Source organism: Erpetoichthys calabaricus, chromosome 2, assembly GCF_900747795.2.
Source record: "Erpetoichthys calabaricus chromosome 2, fErpCal1.3, whole genome shotgun sequence".
Lineage (NCBI taxonomy): Eukaryota > Metazoa > Chordata > Cladistia > Polypteriformes > Polypteridae > Erpetoichthys > Erpetoichthys calabaricus.
The window spans coordinates 230,168,643-230,188,217 of NC_041395.2; the positions used below are offsets into that span (position 1 = coordinate 230,168,643).

At 37.3% G+C, this 19,575-nt stretch overlaps 1 protein-coding gene across 1 annotated transcript in view; it reads right to left on the minus strand.

The window, feature by feature from the left end:
* The window catches only part of waplb (WAPL cohesin release factor b), a 266,382-nt gene that overhangs the window by 194,734 nt on the left and 52,073 nt on the right, over positions 1-19,575 (minus strand). Inside the window, exon 3 of the mRNA XM_051922842.1 lies at positions 15,407-16,106. Coding sequence (XP_051778802.1) covers positions 15,407-16,106 — 700 coding nt within the window. The remainder of the gene's footprint in view (positions 1-15,406; positions 16,107-19,575) is intronic.

Sequence of the window (19,575 nt, forward strand, 5' to 3'; positions counted from 1 at the left end):
TGAAGAAAAAGGAATTGGAATTGTCCTATGGAACCAAACAAACAGCAAGAAAAGCTAATCTAATGAATTCAGATTTTTTAAATTTTGTCCTTTAATTAAAATGAACATTGCTTGACTGAGTTTGGATAGTAAATAAACATGTTAAGCAAAGCAGTTTACATTTTCAATTAGAAAAAGTACAGATGAAGAACATGAAATTGCTGCTCAGTAAACAATAGACTTGTTAGCATAACAGCAAAATCTATTTTACTTGTAAAAAATGTTACGGATGTTAGGCTTGTATCCTCCTGATAAATATCTTAAACATTCGAGCTGTAGTGCAATTAATGATTTAAACCTACAAGTGCATGTATATCAATGTATGAGAATATACGTTTTTGTTAGACAGTGAAATAATTTAAAATTAGCCTGTTTCATACACATATATTACAGTAGAAATTAAACAATACAGCAACTTGTACTAATGTGAAGCATTTTTTTTAATACTTTATGGATTAGGAATAAATATTTTCACTGACCTTTTTTTTAGTTAAAATGTATGTATTTTAAGGGAAGTTTATTTAGTGCTTTATGGTCAATAAACAACACGCCTACACAAATTAATTTCATAAATAAAAAAATTACATTTAATACCAGTGGTCCTTAGTTTAATAATAAAAATGCCAAAGTTAACACTTTTGTACAGAACATAAGGCTTCTCAATGTCTGGTTATGCTGGAGCCTAGTGAAGAAGTTTTTTTTAAAGAAATAAAGAAAAAAATAAAACTAAACGGTATTGTAATCGGCCAATAAAGTAACATGGTACAATTAATCCGTATTGGCCCTAAAACAATCAGATCAGAACATCCCCACTTCACCGAAAGAATCCACTATTTCTGAATGTAAACCAATCTGACATGCAGCTTAACTAATACAATGCCATAGTCTTAATCAGGAGTTAAAATGCTAGTAAACAAAATTTCTGAAAAACACATCAACTATAAAATCGAATAGTCATTCCTAGGAATTTTACAAATCAGGAACAGCTACAATAAATACCATTTAAAATTAAAAAAAAAAAACTATAACAAAGATCTAATTCAGTTGTGTCCAACTCTAGTCCTGGTGGGTCCCAGTGGCTGCAGGTTTTCATTCTAACCCTAATCAGCAAGCAGTTTTCGCTACTAATTAACTCCTTTTCCCTGGATTTTAACAGCCCTGTTTTTAAGGATTCAGTCCTCTGAATTGATTTGTTTCTTTACTAAATGGCAGCCAAACAAATGAGATGTGAAATGAGCCAATAGATGACCAGCTAAATTGGAACATCCAGCCAATTTCACTCTAAGCAGTTTCTTAATGAAAACCCAATTCTTGCTGTTAATTAAACCCGTTATTGAACACCATGACTTGTTGCTGTTCTCATTCTGCCACAGCAGACTGTTGATTTGTCTGTTTTTTTCCCCCTAAGAACACTGTTTTGGTGACCTCAGCAGACCAACATGACCAAGACTTTCACTGTTCTTTATTTTCAAGTTAGTTGGTCATGTGGCAGCTTGTTTTGTGTCTTATTGTTTGGCTGCTCATTAACGGAAAAAAAACTAAGGGGTCTGAGTCACATCGATTAAAGCTAAGGCAAAACAAGTTAATCAGCAGCAAAAACGGCTCACTAATTAAGATGGTTAAAATGAAAACCTGCAGCCACTGTGGCCCACCAGGACCAGATTTGGACCCCCGATCTAATTCCTACTACAATATTTTCAGTAGCAGACAGAATGAAGTTCTGGCAAAATACACAATGTGACTAACATGAAAGTGTAGCAACAAATTATCTCCAAGACTTATAAACAATAAAGAAACCAGAATTAAGTGACCACCAATATGGAAATGTTTTATTTAGTAATTTTTTAACCGGATGAGGACAAGTATAACCTTTGACTTATTACCATTTAACTGCAAGTAACTTTTAATCATCCAATTTTGAATATCACTAAGATGGCAAAAGACTTGAGTTTGCAGAACATGGGCTTCTGGAATGGTCTTGGAGAAAATCTGAGTATCTAGAAGTTCCCTAAAGATATGTTAATGAAGACATGAATCAGTCTTCCTCCACTTACATTCTAGCCTATGGCCAACATTCTTTTATGGGCTTGTAGGTGGTCAATACATCATAATGAGGAACGCAGAAAGGAGACAGTGTGTGTCTTTTATGCAACAAACATGTTTTAAGTTGTTGTGTAAAACACAGTTACATACATCCAGAGATTTCTCTAATGATAATGCACTGGACTGCAAAGAAAAGGCACTAATTACAGCAGATGTAAAATATACAGCATCATTCCTAAAAGGTATAGTGTGCTGGCTGATAGATAGGAGTAACTGAGACATCCAGCAAGCCATGCTGTGGTCCAAAACACCTATATCCACTACCTGGGTTTTGCCAATAATAGAATTGCTCATAATGGCAAGGTAAAAATATAACCACATCAATGGGTAGAGGAATTCACATGCTGCAAAAGTGGAAAGCACTTAATCAGCCTTACAAACTCAAGTTGCTTCAAAGATTTATTTTCCCCAAATCATTTGCTTTTAAAACAATGTTAAATAATTTTACAGTGGGTATAAAAATAACATTTCTGCTTACTATGCATCTTCACAGGAACCATAGTGAAAATGTCTATCTAATTGTGCTCCCCCAAAATCTCATCCCAAGGAAATGTAGTTTCCATTCAGTCTCCACAAACACATGCAGTTTTGCTTAAACAAACTCTTAAATTGAATCTAGGAGCCACAGTGTGGAAGTGTATCTTGCAAAGGCTAGTACCTTATCAAGGGTTGTTTACCATCTAATCAATAATTAAGTTGATCAATTAAAATAAAAAAGACTTGGGATATAAAGAGTTTTGCTCATAGCACCTAAATGGGGTGTAAGAATCAAGTCAAAATGGACCCATAAGACACAGTATTGGATCAGCATTTTAAGACACTAACAATTAAAAAGACTAAGCTGACCTGGATATTAGATGAATACATGAATCGACTGTTGAGGATAGGCACCACAGGCAGCAATTGCCAGGGCACTTAAATATGATTTTATCCTTATAATTGGGATAAGGCATTATGTTAATATTTTGCAATATATTAAGACTATTTATATCTACTGTATATTATTCCTCTTTTTTGATGAAAGCTTAAAAAGAAATCATACCACTGAAAAATGTACACACCTCAGTATCTTATGCATTAGCTAGTTTCTTTGTTATCTGAAAATATATAAAGGTGCATTTCAAAATCCTACTGGCTACATACACACATTCCAGTATGTGGTACATGTCATTAGAACATTAACATGTTTCAACAGTAAATATGCACATCAGCTAAATGTGGTTGTACAATTTCAAATGTAGTTTCTTCTAAACAAAATTCTCACACTCCTTTCTGCACAACAGAAAAAATAAAACATTAACATGACAACATCCTAGTTTGCATTATGTCAAACTGCATGTTTCTAACTAAGCTGTTTATTTTACTTGAACATTCTAAAAGCAAAAATGAAAGCAAACTCATAAACCTTTCTACCCATTACTGTAGTACTAGGGTGTTGTACCGTGTTAGCCATTATGAATGTAGAGAAAAGCCAAGCAAAGTGACACCTTTTATTGGCTAATAATACCCATTACTAAATGAATAAGAAACTTACAATTTTGGGAATAGTTAACAATACTAACAGAATGAATACATTGTTAGCACTAATAAAGTGATCAGCAAACAAATTAAGTTTGTAATAAAATAAAGACTAGTGTCTTTATAGCAAATTACCAAATATTTGACTTTCTCTCAAGACTAAAAATCCAAAGATCTGTTTATATTGACTTTTTTTTTTAAACCTTAAAGAAGGTTCTGTCCTTTGATCCTTCTGTAACAAAAATTGTGAACTACATATGCATGTACTGGTGCATCCAGTTTTTATATTACGTTAACCAGAACACCCAATTTAAACATACAAATCATAATTTGCATCCAAATATGAGCAGAACTGATTATTTTAGTGATGCATTATATATGAGAACACAGAAGCAAACTTGAATTAAATGTATTAAACTGACATAAAAACACTTTCTTCAGAATATCAAACAAAGTAAGAAATACATTTTAAATAGGCAATTTTCAGCCTGACTGACTGAAACCTAAGGGCTTCTTCTGCACATGTTAGGGCATTTTGTGAAAACATAAAAAAAATATATAACTTATCAACCCAACCTGTCGTTATCCAGTTAATAGATTCACCTGTTTAATATTTATGCATCATTGTGTTAATTTTGATGTTTTCAGCACAATACCCAGTCTTAATTTTTTGTTTTTGTTTTTTAAATCATGCTATGCAATTTTCATTTGAGAGATTATATATATATATATATATATATATATATATATTTGTGTGTGTGTGTGTGTGTGTGTGTGTGTGTGTATTAAGGCCAACTCCCGCAAGGAGTTTGCTAAAAGACACCTGAAGGACTCTGAGATGGTGAGAAATAAGATTCTCCGGTCTGATGAGACCAAGATAGAACTTTTTGGCCTTAATTCTAAGCGGTATGTGTGGAGACAACCAGGCACTGCTCATCACTTGTCCAATACAGTCCCCACAGTGAAGCATGGCGGTGGCAGCATCATGCTGTGGGGGTGTTTTTCAGCTGCAGGGACAGGACGACTGGTTGCAATCGAGGGAAAGATGAATGAGGCCAAGTACAGGGATATCCTGGACAAAAACCTTCTCCAGAGTGCTAAGGACCTCAGACTGGGCCGAAGATTTACCTTCCAACAAGACAATGACCCTAAGCACACAGCTAAAATAACGAAGGAGTGGCTTCACAACAACTCTGTGACTGTTCTTGAATGGCCCAGCCAGAGCCCTGACTTAAACCCAATTGAGCATCTCTGGAGAGACCTAAAAATGGCTGTCCAACAACGTTTACCATCCAACCTGACAGAACTGGAGAGGATCTGCAAGAAGGAATGGCAGAGGATCCCCAAATCCAGGTGTGAAAAACTTGTTGCAACTTTCCCAAGAAGACTCATGGCTGTATTAGCTCAAAAGGGTGCTTCTACTAAATACTGAGCAAAGGGTCTGAATACTTAGGACAATGTGATATTTCAGTTTTTCTTTTTTAATAAATCTGCAACAATTTCAAAAATTCTTTTTTTTGTCTATCAATATGGGGTGCTGTGTGTACATTAATGAGGGAAAAAATTAATTTAAATGATTTTTAGCAAATGGCTGCAATATGACAAAGTGAAAAATTGAAGGGGGTCTGAATACTTTCCGTACCCACTGTATATATACACATACACACATATACACATACACACACATATACATATACACTGCCTGGCCAAAAAAAAAGTCGCCACCTGGATTTAACTAAGCAAATACATACGAGCCTCCTATTGGATAATTACTGCATGGGCGATTATCTTTCAGCTGGCAACAAGTTATTTAACCCCAACTGGTGCAATGAGTTGCTTCTCATTTCTTAAACAACCATGTCGAAAGACGCATCTCGTGGTCGTGGAAAAGATCTGTTTGAGAAGGGTCAAATCATTGGCATGCATCAAGCAGAGAAAACATCTAAGGAGACTGCAGAAACTACTAAAATTGGGTTAAGAACTATCCAACGCATTATTAAAAACTGGAAGGATAGTGGGGACCCATCGTCTTCGAGGAAGAAATGTGGCCGGAAAAAAATCCTGAATGATCGTGATCGGCGATCACAAACATTTGGTGAAATCAAATCGAAGAAAAAACAACAGTAGAACTCAGGCCTATGTTTAATAGTGAAAGTAAGAGCATTTCCACACACACAATGCAAAAGGGAACTCAAGGGATTGGGACTGAACAGCTGTGTAGCCGTAAGAAAACCACTAATCAGTGAGGCAAACCGGAAAAAAAGGCTTCAATTTGCTAGGGAGCATAAAGATTGGACTCTGGAGTAATGGAAGAAGGTCATGTGGTCTGATGAGTCCAGATTTACCCTGTTCCAGAGTGATGGGCGCATCAGGGTAAGAAAAGAGGCAGATGAAGTGATGCACCCATCATGCCTAGTGCCTACTGTACAAGCCTGTGGGGGCAGTGCTATGATCTGGGGTTGCTGCAGTTGGTCAGGTCTAGGTTCAGCAACAGTATGTGCTCCAAGAATGTGGTCAGCTGACTACCTGAATATACTGAATGACCAGGTTATTCCATCAATGAATTGTTTTCTTCCCTGATGGCACGGGCATATTCCAAGATGACAATGCCAGGATTCATCGGGCTCAAATTGTGAAAGAGTGGTTCAGGGAGCATGAGACATCATTTTCACACATGGATTGGCCACCACAAAGTCCAGACCTTAAACCCATTGAGAATCTTTGGGATGTGCTGGAGAAGGCTTTGCACAGCGGTCAGACTCTACCATCATCAATGCAAGATCTTGGTGAAAAATTAATGCAACACTGGATGGAACTAAATCTTGTGACATTGCAGAAGCTTATCGAAACAATGCCACAGCAAATGCGTGCCGTAATCAAAGCTAAAGGCGGTCCAACGAAATATTAGAGTGTGTGACTTTTTTTTTTGGTGGCAACTTTTTTGGCCAGGCAGTGTATATACATACATACATACATACATACATACATACATACATACATACATACATACACACACACACACACACACACACACACACACATATACATAAATACATATACATATACATAAATACATACATACACATATACACACACACACTGTACACATTTATATATAAAAAAAAATCTGTATACACTCTAGTCTCCAATAGGTTTACTGGAGGTTGTGAAAATGCTCCCCCTACTATCAGTCCAAAAACTGCCGACTATGAACATGCTTTTTCAGGCGTAGGCCATAAGGACCTTCTTTAATGGTCCAAGAGTGATAAATCTGCATGCAGCTACAAACACAGATCACGGACTGTGGGTAAGTAAAGGTGTATGATGTTATAAAGGACACACTGAACTTTGAATAACCCAAATATAGCAAACCGAGGATGTTTTTGATAGAGGAATTAAATGGTGGGGTTTAAAAGTAAAAAATACAATATTAAAGCAGTATATGTGGAGATTTGTGATATTTTTCAGTAAAATGCGAAAAGATCAGTCATCATCTTAACATACTCCTTTAAAAATAATCTACTTACTAAAATACTCTCTTCCAAGATTCCAGTTATGTTTATATTGTGGTAGACGTACAACAAAACTTCACAAATAAACATTGGTGAAAAAAGTTGTAAGCGACCCTTCATCCTATATATAAAGCTGGGCTACCAGAAAGTGTATCTGGATTATCAGGTTTGCAAGGGTGGTGGCCCAGCAGACTACCAAATGCATTTACAATGTGTCCACCCCCATTATCAATGAGCTTATTATAAACATGATGCATTAAATTCATGTCAGGTGCACACATGGGGCAATCCAAACCCTCACTCATGATCAATAAGCAAAACAGCAAATATAAAAACATAAAACAATGTAAGCAAAGAACAAAGCAAAAATATAGCAAATATGGTGTGGGACATAAAGAGGAGAATACTGTGAAATACACCCAGCACCACCAAACTCCTAACATAACATACTTCTAAGGAAAATGGGAGTACTCTGCAAGCATGTGCTTTAATTTTGTTACTGTAATGCTAACTTTAACAGTTACAATTTCTTGCAATCTCCATTGCAATTAAATTCTTTAAAGCAGTCAAAGAAAAAAAAAATCTTCACTTTAAGTTTACTTCTGTGAATTCAGCCAAAATTAACCAGCTTTAAGTACCATTTAAGAAGCCGACTTGACTAAATATGTCATTGCAGGAAAATTCAACAGACATTAGGCCCTTAATTAAGTGATGGATATTCTGCACAGTATTTGTAACATTAAGATTGGTCAGGTTTACCATAACATACTACAGTAATAAAAGAGCTTGGTACTATTCCTTTGTATTTTTATTTTCCATTTCATTATTATTTTTCCTTTGTCTTCATTGTGATTAATTTGAAGTAAATGGTTCTGTCTGGTATGGTATTACGTTGATCTGTTGAAATCGATCCTAATGTACTGGTTATGGAAAATAAAATTTAAACTGAGGAAAGCATCTGAGTGAGCAAAAGTAATTAATAATTTTAACTTTCTTAGAGAGATGTTTACTGGATCCCATAATATGAGATATTTAAAAGATGCAATTTTATATCAAGTCTGAATTATTTTTTATAATCATTATATCATGATTGAAACCCTTGCTGTTATTGTCCCATGTAAATATGAAATCTAGCAGCAATACCAATTTATCCATTATCATCCACTTGCTGCAGATGACTTCCATGGTGTCTAACTGAAATAAATAGTGTGGCAACTGATTCTTAACCTTCCGTTGTGTTCCATTTACCTCAGAAGTCAGAAACAGGAGCTGGAAATTAAGTTTCACCCAAGTTGACTTAATTCCAGGAAACATTGAGTAAACAATACAGATGTGGCCAGGAAAAACTTTGTTGTCCAAGCTCCATCAGAATGAATAGAGACTGATATTGAATTTTGTGGTATTTGCGTAACTGAACACTGTAGCACCACGTCCACAGATTGAATATGAACGGTAATTAGACATAAATAGACAGAAGTTCTTACAAACAGTAAATACTACAGCTTTCACTAAAGTTCTTCGTGTACGTCGTGATTTTGGATTGGCATCACGATCTGAAGTTGGACAAACTCAGACTTGACGGACCAGCCCAGAGTTTCCAAATTGGAAAACCAACTTAAGGGGGCATTCTAGTTAACAATTCTGACTAGGAACATGGAAACTTCGACTTCCCACTTCAAAAGGAAATCGTATTTAGTCTATGATCTTCGTTGTGTGCAGTGAAAGGCTTATGTGATTTTGCAACTTTTTTCAGTGATTACTGTCTATTGGTCTACAGAAAAGAAACAGCAATTCACAACTAGGCATCAACATTCAATAAATCATTTAACAGCGCTTGGCGATAGTGTGCCACACTACTTTTTATGATATCTAGCAGGTTGCTTCCTAATATGGAATAATTACAAATAAACAATGGATGTACAACAAACTGGTTTACGCACATCTAAAAAGAAGCCTGGCTTCAATCTATTCTGGCATTACACTTGCTCTGAATAACCATTTGGCACTGTTATTCAAACTGCTGCTGGTTTAGGGGGGGAGATGGGGGACCAAAGGTTCCCCTGCCTCAATTTTCAGTCAGGACATACTCTAAGGTCTTGCCCAAAGGAAATGAGGGAGGTGTGCAAATTAAGGCAGGGATTTGTCCAACAGAGTGGATTTATATACTGGACACACTGTACACATGCGTAAATACATTCATACATACACAAAAACCACACATATTAAGTGGTAAAAAAAACCTCTCAAACTGTAAAAAAAAAAAAAAAAAATCAAATATATTGAGGATTACTCTGCAATGAAACAATATATTGAAATCACACTGAAACACCTGCCCCAAACAAATGTTTTTAAATGTGATGATGGCATTAGTAAACAGGAATTAAAAAATTAAAAGCTTGTCGCATAGACTTTTCACCTTTGAAAAGAAATGTGAAGCTGTACTAGAATCAGTAGTGTAAAAATTTAAATTGATTGATTACTGAAAACAGTTTGTGTTGTGAAAGCATCTTATGAATACCGCAAGATTTCTTTATTCAGAGTGAATATTTATAGGATGTATTTAAATTGATTATATTATAGTTAAGACAGGAAATAGTTACTTTTGAGACTATGAAATATTTGAAATACCTGTGACAAACAGTAAACCCCTTCTCTTGTACTGTATTATGTCATGTCATTTGATTTAAAATTATAAATATAAAATTTTAAATACAGCAATCATTCACATTTGCTTCAATTTTGTACAAATATACTTATTAGATTAAGAAAGAAATAACTAACTTGCCCATTAAATTCAGGTTTTATGCTCAGGCTTGTAAAGATAAGTTGGAATGGGGTTTTTAAAAATACAAAGCACTAGCTTGCTAAAGTACAGGTAGTCCCCAGGTTATGGACATCCGACCTACGAATGAGGACGCAGCTGCGACGCATGCGCCTCGGTAACTGCCGCTCCGTCATCTTCGGCATGGGGATGCTGCAAGCGGTGGCTGGAGGGGGGAGATTTTGCTGCTCGTGCAGTGTAGTGTCCCTTGGGCGGCTCCCGGTGACCCGTGGTCCATAGTCACCGGGGCCACAGCTATCGCTCATGTGCAGGACGATGGTTCACTGCCCGCTCACTACGCCGCCACAGCTACTGTCTTCTGACTGGACGCAGGCTGGATGGAGCGGAGGGGGGCGTTTCACTGCCCACCCAGCACACATGGCTGGTAATGCTGCAAGCAGTGACCCGGTTGTGGCTGAACGGGGCGGCGGGGGTAACATTGTAGTGTGTTTCTGGTGGCTGCCTGTTGAATTGGGGTTGGGCAATTCACTACCCGCCTTTGGCCACACCGTGTTCGTTCTCGGTGGGCAGACGCTGTAGGTAGCATACTGTAGTGGAGGCGACTGAGGTGGGCTGGTGATGAACCACCCCTCGCCGCACCCAGTCATTCTCAACAGCAAGCCTGCTTGTACTGTTAGCACAAAGCAGGAAGTTGTCTCTTGTCAGTACATCAGACGTGTAGACAGGTGCTTTAATGATGTGATAGCGTGTACTGTATAGCGCTGCGCAGAAGAGCTCATCTTAGCCTTTTGTCTTCACCCTTCAAGAAAGTCTCTGAATCACAAATCTGATGCAAGTGCTGGTGATACAGTAAAGAGAAAAACCATCACCATAGAAAATAAAGTAGAAATAAAAAGGTCAGAAAGAGGTAAAACTCCATTATTCATTGGCAGAGCACTTGGTTACAGTGTCAACAATAGCATTTATTAAAGTAATGTACCTGTTCCGACTTACATACAAATTCAACTTAAATACAAACCTACAGTCCTTATCTCGTACGTAACCCGGGGACTGACTGTGTAAAACAAAAGAAGGAGGAAAAATAAACCTACTCTGAATCAGTCAGGGGTGTTTTACTAGAGATGTGTATGGAGAGGGCAGAAATATAAGGGGCATCATACATAAACATATCTTTAACACCAGAATCCCTGAAGCCTACAAAAAAACTCAATCCCAGCAAACCTTAAATCCCTTCACACCTCTCCATCATCATGGCACTGCCAGATCTAAACAGTAGTGTGGCATGGCTCGCGTACTGAAGTGACTTTAGCTGCAGGTGGAAGTCCCATTTTACTTTAAGGTGCCAAGCAGAATGCAGCAGTCTATTAGCCAGCGAAAGCATTGTGAAGAAGCTGTGTTGCGCTACGGTCCTGCCTTTGTCTAGTCTGATAGTGGTCACGGGACATATCTTTAATTGCCGCTGCAACAAATAGTTCTGAGCCACAACTCTGCTCTTGTGAAAAGAATGGAGATCAACTCAAAGAGGGAGAGGCAAGTTCGTTGTACCACGTCAACGTCATTGAGAGAATAAAACTGAATAATAAAAAAAACAAGCGCTAACTTTTACAAGTAGCCAAAATTTACACCAGGTGTTAGACTCAAATCAAAGATATGCTTTTATTATGCAGCTCACTACTCAAAACGCAGAGCACCCGGTCTTAAACTGCTACATTTGAGTTGTAAAGCAGCAGTTCTTACCTCTACACCATTCAAGCATACGTATTAACTTCCTGTCAATTGACATTTGGGCTTGGGTTTTTAACTCACTGACAGCAACATGTATATCAAATGTTTTGTTTCTTTGGTTATATTCTTGAATAAAAGTGCACGTGTCTATTTGATATCTTCACACATTATATACTTCACGTCATTATTAGTATAACATGGAAAAAGTTCCTGCTTTAGGTATGTGTTCAGCATTTCTTGCCTTGCACTTCCTTTCCTCCTACACTTACCCAGATCTTTGTAGACACGGAACACACATGAAATGCATGTATTCCAAATAAAGATATACTGTATTATTTACCCTACACAACTCCAGGAACCTCACACGCAGATAAGGAACCTTGGCTTGAGCTGGGAGAACTTTTTTTCCCCAAGCTGAGCTCTGTCAAGGCGGGGGATGGGTCAGCAGGCTGCCTGCACTGATCGACACATTTACAAAATAAAAGACGTTGGAGAGGTGCAAAGGGATTTAAGGTGGGCCGGGATTACAAATTTTTTAGTGGGCGTTAGGGATGCTAGTGTTAATGAAAGCAATTCATGAATGTGAAGTATAGTTAATTCAGTTGGTTTACCTTGATTTATCAAACTATAAAACATAAGGCTGTCTTGGGTTTGTCAGATATACAATGTAAACACAGTTGTCAAATCATGAACCCAAGTTGAGGATGGTGTTTCATTACTATAAAGAGCGGGAATGTCTTCACATAAATTAAAAACGGGGAAAAAAAACATTGTGACCTGAATTCTCAAAATAGGAGGAAAACGTACATTTGAATGTATGCAAAAAAAAAACAAAGATTAAAAACTCTACATGTTTACAACAGAGTATCATCACAACAGTTACTAACATTTGATCTGGTTTTCAGATGATACTAGGAGAAAGGAGAGCGAATACAGAATGCACTGAATCTTAACAGAGGAACCTGAACAATACAAGGGCTTGGTAAGATAAAACTGGCAGGGAAACTTGTTTAATTAAATGGAATGCATTACATGTAGGAAGTAAAAATATTAGATTAAAGTACACAAGGGTTTGAAAATTGAAAATACACTTCATGAGAAAAACCTAGAGTTTAAGACCTTTTCACTTATTGACAATCAGAGAGTCTATAGAAATGAAGGCAAATATAGCACAGTAAGTAGAATACAAGCCAAGGGATGTTATGCTTTAGCTATTTTACTCAGTAGTGAGGCTTCATCTGGAGTACTGTGTACATCCATCCATCCATTTTCCAACCCGGTGAATCCGAACACAGGGTCATGGGGGTCTGCTACAGCCAATGCCAGCCAACACAGGGCACAAGGCAGGAACCAATCCCGGGCAGGGTACCAACCCACCGCAGGAGTACTGTGTACAGTATCACAATAATGCAACAGTGCAGAGGAGAGTGACTAGGTTAATTCAAGGACTGAGAAGTATACGCTATGAAGGACTGAAGGAGCCAAACCTTTTCAGATATTAAGAGTGGACATGAATGAAGTATTGAAGGTTATGATGGGAATTACTACAGTGCGTGCCTGTGGTTTCCTTAAAACAAATTCTTTAACAAGAGCACTAGGACAAAGCTGAAACTTAAGGGTAATTTTTTTACAAATTTTGGAAGCTATCACAGACACAAATTGCCAAGTACCCTAAGTTCTTGTCTATAAGCCGGACTCATGTATTAGCCGGAGACCAAAAATCATACGAATTTTTAAAATAAAATCGTATCATAGATAAGCCGGACTCATGGATAAGCCGAACGTACTATAACCTATAACTAATAGAAGGGAGGGAGGTCAGTGGTCTCACTCGCGCCCATTTAATTTCTTTAAGGGGGGAGAGAGTATGAGATATTGCCGTCTCTCTCACTCCCCGCATGGCGCGGTTGGAGCGGCCGGAGCGCGTTCTTTCTGCTCTGGGCGTCGCCGAGTCAACACGAGCGCGTAGCGGTCATTTAAATTGTGATTTTATATGTAAGCATATTTAAATATATATCGCGGATTTCTGCGGACAATGGGTCTTTTAATTTCTGGTACATGCTTCCTCAGTTGGTTTGCCCAGTTGATTTCATACAAGGGACGCTATTGGCAGATGGCTGAGAAGCTACCCGGCTTACTGTTCTCTCTCTCTTGCGCTGACTATCTGTGATCCTGACGTATGGGGATTGAGCAGGGGGGCTGTTTGCACACCTAGACGATACGGACGCTCGTCTAAAAATGCTGAAAGATTATCTTCACGTTGCTATCTTTTGTAAAGCTGATTCCTGAAAAGACATGCTGCACAGTGCTTCGCATACTTAAAAGCTCGAAGGGCACGTATTGATTTTTGACTGAAAAACAAACTCTCCCTCTCTCTCTCTTTGTCTGCTCCTGACGGAGGGGGTGTGAGCTGCCGCCTTCAACAGCTTTGTGCCGCGGTGCTTCGCATACTTAAAAGCCAAACAGACATATTGATTTGTTTGCTTCACTCCTTTGAAGAGGAAGATATGTTTGCATTCTTTTAATTGTGAGACGGAACTGTCATCTCTGTCTTGTCATGGAGCACAGTTTAAACTTTTGAAAAAGAGACAAATGTTTGTTTGCAGTGTTTGAATAAAAACGTTCCTGTCTCTCTACAACCTCCTGTGTTTCTGCGCAAATCTGTGACCCAAGCATGACAATATAAAAATAACCATATAAACATATGGTTTCTACTTCGCGGATATTCTTATTTCGCGGGTGGCTCTGGAACGCAACCCCCGCGATGGATGTATAAGCCGGACTTATGTATAAGCCGATATTCTATTTTTTCATTTTCACAACTTTTTTCCTTAGATAAGCCGCGGCTTATTGACAAGAACTTAGGGTAATGTGGTAGAGTGGAAGACTTTGGGGACTTTCAAATCATGGTGTGATGTTAATTAGGAGAATCTGAGTGAATGTAATTGGCAAGCCTGATGGGCTGAATAGCCTATCCCATCAAATTATTTCGTAGTTTAGCAGATTGTGGTGACAGAATTTAAATTAACTAGAGTAACTGCACTTTAAACTACCACATTATTTAATATATGCTTCCAGTTTTCATTTAATCACAAGAAAAAAAGACAAAAACTATTAACCTCCTCCATAAACACAAAACTTGAACTGTCAAACATCTCCCTATTGCTCACTGTAAGATGTCTTAATTTGCAAACTACACTGTTGTCATATTTAAATGACAGCACAACGTTCATCTTCTAAAGAGTTAAAAGAACTGTTCCAACCAGAGAAACGTGCTTTAAGTTCTTCATGTGTTATATTCCTTCAGCTTTTAAAAACCATGTTAAAATGAACACAGTAAATGATCACATTAAGCTCACCACTTTTCCCTAGACATGTATACATATTACTTGCAAATGAATAACAAAGTTTGAACACCGAGTACCGGAAAAAATCTATAAATAAAATGTAGATTACAGAGTGAAGAAGAGATCTTATTTTGATCTTTTTAAATGCCTGTTTTCATAGTCTGTTTCAAGAAGTGTCTAATGTTTATATTGTTTACAATACTGCAATTTACAGATAAACGCCTCTTTAGAAATTACTCTATTAACTAAAAGCTGTAAAAAGAAAGAACAGGCAGGGCATAAAACCAGCAATACTACCAAAACTATGTTGAGTGATAAGTATAAACATGAAATATATTAATTGACTCATAAGAAAAACAAACATTAAAAGAATTATAAACCTGTTCTGCTTAGCTGACGCTATCTCCGCTTTCTTTCTTAGCCGGCCAGCCTCTCCTAGGTCTGCAGGAGTTGCAGTAGTAAATTCATCCATGCTTCGGTCCATTGTGTCCTGAATTGTGACATTGCACACAGAAAGACAGGAAGGGTGTAAGACGGTATAGTCTCTAGTCCTTCCTCTTCCGGTGCTAGATGTTTTGCTTTCTACTTTAGCAGTTGAATTGTTTCTGACTGTGGACTTCTCAGTGCAGTCACTTATTTGATCAGAATTTCCCATTAATGAGGACTGTTTACCCTTGTTGGGCCTACGATATGTCCTGCAATTGGATGGCCTGAGAACAATTTGTGAGATGTCTTCAGTTTCACTAGGTTCCCTTGAGAGCTCATATTCACCAATTAGTTTTTCACTGTTTGAATTTAAATCACCACAATTATCCAAAACTGGACGCTGAACTCCACTTGACTCTATTTCTTGACCATATTCTTCAATCCATGTAGTTTCTTTCACTTCTAAAGTATCTGCAGGAGGGGAGTCAGATCTTAAGTCCACAAATGAATGCCAGCTGTCAAGAGAGTCTTTATTCTCTGATTTAAGTGCTGTTGTTTGAGAAATAGGCCTCTTGTCACTTTCTGTTGCATTCTTGTACCACGTGTAGCTATGCTTTTCAGAGCTTTCATTCAACCAATTCTGTGATGTTTTGTCTATTAAAAAGAAAAAAAGAATTACAATATGCAAGAGAGAAAATATTGAATCAAAAAACTACTAAGTCACTAGACAGCATTAAAACAGATACACTACGTTAAATTATATATTACTGTGCATATTATGCATTTCTATCTTTATATTAACTGAGAACACCACTAAAATAACTCTGCATAGGCTGTTCACAATCCATCAAGTAAATGTTAGGAATGCATTTCACTGGGTACATTAAATTGTATATTCCAATGTTGTCACTGCCTTATTAGAAGTGTAAACGAGAAATCCAATTACCACCAACTATGGACAAAATATTTGAATATTACAATTTAAGGAACAGATCATCACATCCTGTTCACTATAACACTACATAGGAGTGGGTTATATAAGTAAAATTATGTATCATGACATTTAAAGTATTTTGGACGGTAACGGTAAATATCACAGTATAGACCTAAAAATCTAAAAATATCTAAAATGAATTCCTTCTAACTTAATTTGGATCAAAACTATTTTTTAAAGTTCTTGATTAAACAAGATTTATTTGGATTTATATTTGGACTATCATGTAAACTGCAACTAACTTGCCAAATAATACATACTGTTTCTGAATGAAACCTGTTTCTCAGCAGTGCAGAAACTTTTTTTTTTTTTTTTAAAAAAAGTTCCTTGCCAGCATAACTTTATATCACAAATGCCATAAAATGCCTTGGACAAAAGCATCAGCCAACTAATTAGTAATAATTTGACCAGCGCTCTGTATGCGATCGCTTGTTCTATGCACAGTTTGCTTCCTCCACAAATGCTGGTCAATATTTTATTACAACTACTTACAAAATGATGCTTGCAGTGTACTTTGTATTCTAAGGAGTGGGAAAATCATAATGCACAGACTGCTCTCCTGATAATGTATACAAAATTAATAAACAGTCAGCTTTCATTGATTGTGTCTGCACTCGCTATAAAACCATATGTGTTAGTAAGAGTCAATGTGCACGCCAACATTTCACTGTATCTGTAACCAAATCACATTTTTCTTTCCAAAATATTTCTAAAATTATAAAAACATGCTGTTTTGATGCTTAGGCTAAAGTAGTGATAGGAAAACTAAGGGGAAAAAAAGTATACCACACAACCATTCCTTAATTTGATGTAATTCTAAGAGAAAAGCAACTAGAGTCTACATGGTCATGATCACACACTTCCATCCATCCATTTTCCAACCCGTTGAATCCGAACACAGGGTCACGGGGGTCTGCTGGAGCCAATCCCAGCCAACACAGGGCACAAGGCAGGAACCAATCCCAGGCAGTGTGCCAACCCACCGCAGGACACGCACAAACACACCCACACACCAAGCACACACTAGGGCCAATTTAGAATCGCCAATCCACCTAACCTGCATGTCTTTGGACTGTGGGAGGAAACCGGAGCGCCCGGAGGAAACCCACGCAGACACGGGGAGAACATGCAAACTCAACGCAGGGAGGACCCGGGAAGCAAACCCAGGTCCCCAGGTCTCCCAACCGCGAGGCAGCAGCGCTACCCACTGCGCCACCATGCCACCTGATCACACACTTAATCTGTCTAATTCATTACATGCAGAACAATCATGACACTGGACAAATAAATACATACAAACTGTCTTACGGCATGATCTCTTTATATTATATAGGAACACAAGAAGACACTCCAGAATTTCTATCCTAGAGTTGCTTGCGGTTTAGCACTACTGTATAGGACCGATCAAAACAGCTTTGCGCAACAGGCACTTGGGGTTAACCATTTTTACACAGAAATTCCTAGCCTAAGAAAAAATGTGTTTAATAAAATAAAGCCAAAACACACATACACAGGCTTTGGTTATTGCTTTGAGAGTTCAATGATAATAATTAATTACATTTATATATAATTCATTACATTTTCTCAGTACTCAAAGCGCTATCCACACAGGGAGGAACCGGAAAGCGAACCCACAATCTTCCACAGTCTCCTTAATGATGTGAACTATAAGTTCTAATCATTTAACTTGTAGGGTCACAAATTTGTAACAGCAGATGAAATGATGGCAAGGTTAATTGCTTTAACATTATGTCTTACACAGTTCAGTTAATGGCAACTGATGCCTTGCATTCATTATCCAATTGTAGCCATGCTTGTTACAGATGTCTATCTAGGAAACCCATCTATTATCTAACTGACATATACAGTTGCAGGGAAACCTTGCACTCAGTGTTACACAGGACTGAGTGGTAAGGAAATAAAGTGCACAATGGCAATGCTAACAGTTAAAGCAACTAAAGAAAACAAGTTTCAAACAAAATGGCTATTTGGCCTGTCTGCACTGTTGATGAATTGAGCTGCGAGCTGCTCCAATGGTTATTACCAAAATGAAAATCATTTAGTGTGTCAATGCTTCAAAGCACATCTCCCTATTGTTTTAATAAATTTAAAGAAGTTTACATTCCATACAATCAATATTTAATAAAACAAGAAAGTAAAACTACATATAATCAACCCTTGCCCGAGAGAAAGAAGAGAACCAACAACAACAGCAATTCATTTATAAATTCCCCAATTTAAATGCTTAAGCTAAAATTTTATTAAGTCTTACCATATTTTTAAAAAAGTTTTGAACAGATCCTCTAAGTGTGAAATTTTATTTTTCAAATAGTACAGAACATGCAATGTTCACAGGTTTGATTTTTTTAACTGAGATAAATGTGCTCAATAAAAGATTTTTGAGTTGAATGATTGAATGCATTGTGCATCTGGAGCTAGAGTGTATTCTGTGCATGTCTGCCTTCCACTTCTCAGATAATTAGTGAGAGATCCTTTCCCCACTGTACCCTGGGATCTTTGAAAGGAAGAGAATTTAAAATATTTTCTTTTTATAAATTATTGAGATGGTGCCTGAGTCTTTAAGACTGATCAGTATTTCTCCTGGAATAGAATTGGGATGTAGAGAAGGAAAATTGGGCAAGTTCCTTTTAGCAAAGTTTCCGATTGGAAAGTAGTGGAAAAATGGTGTTAATGGGAGGTTAAGTTTGAAGCGTAATTGTTAATAAGATGCCAATACACTATATACAAGTGTATAAGTATGCAAATATCAAACGATTTCAAAAGGTTAAATACTGTGCAGGTTTAATAGGGTAGAAAAAGGTAATTATTAGTGATGCACCGATATGGAAATTCTGGGCGACACCGAAGGCCAATATATTTTTGTCCATCTTTGCCAATACCTACAGTATAACCGACGGCCGATCATTTTTTTATTTATTTATTTATTTATTTTTTTTATTTACTTCAGGTCTGAATGTCTTAGTTATGCTGAAAACATTATGCATTATCAAAGAAACAACAGTAGCATATGAAACAGATTAACTTTTTTGTTTTATTAACTTGCCGACTTTTATGCTCTTCTTTGCTATAGATATAAAAGCAACCAGTACTTTCCGTGGTGTGTGGGGG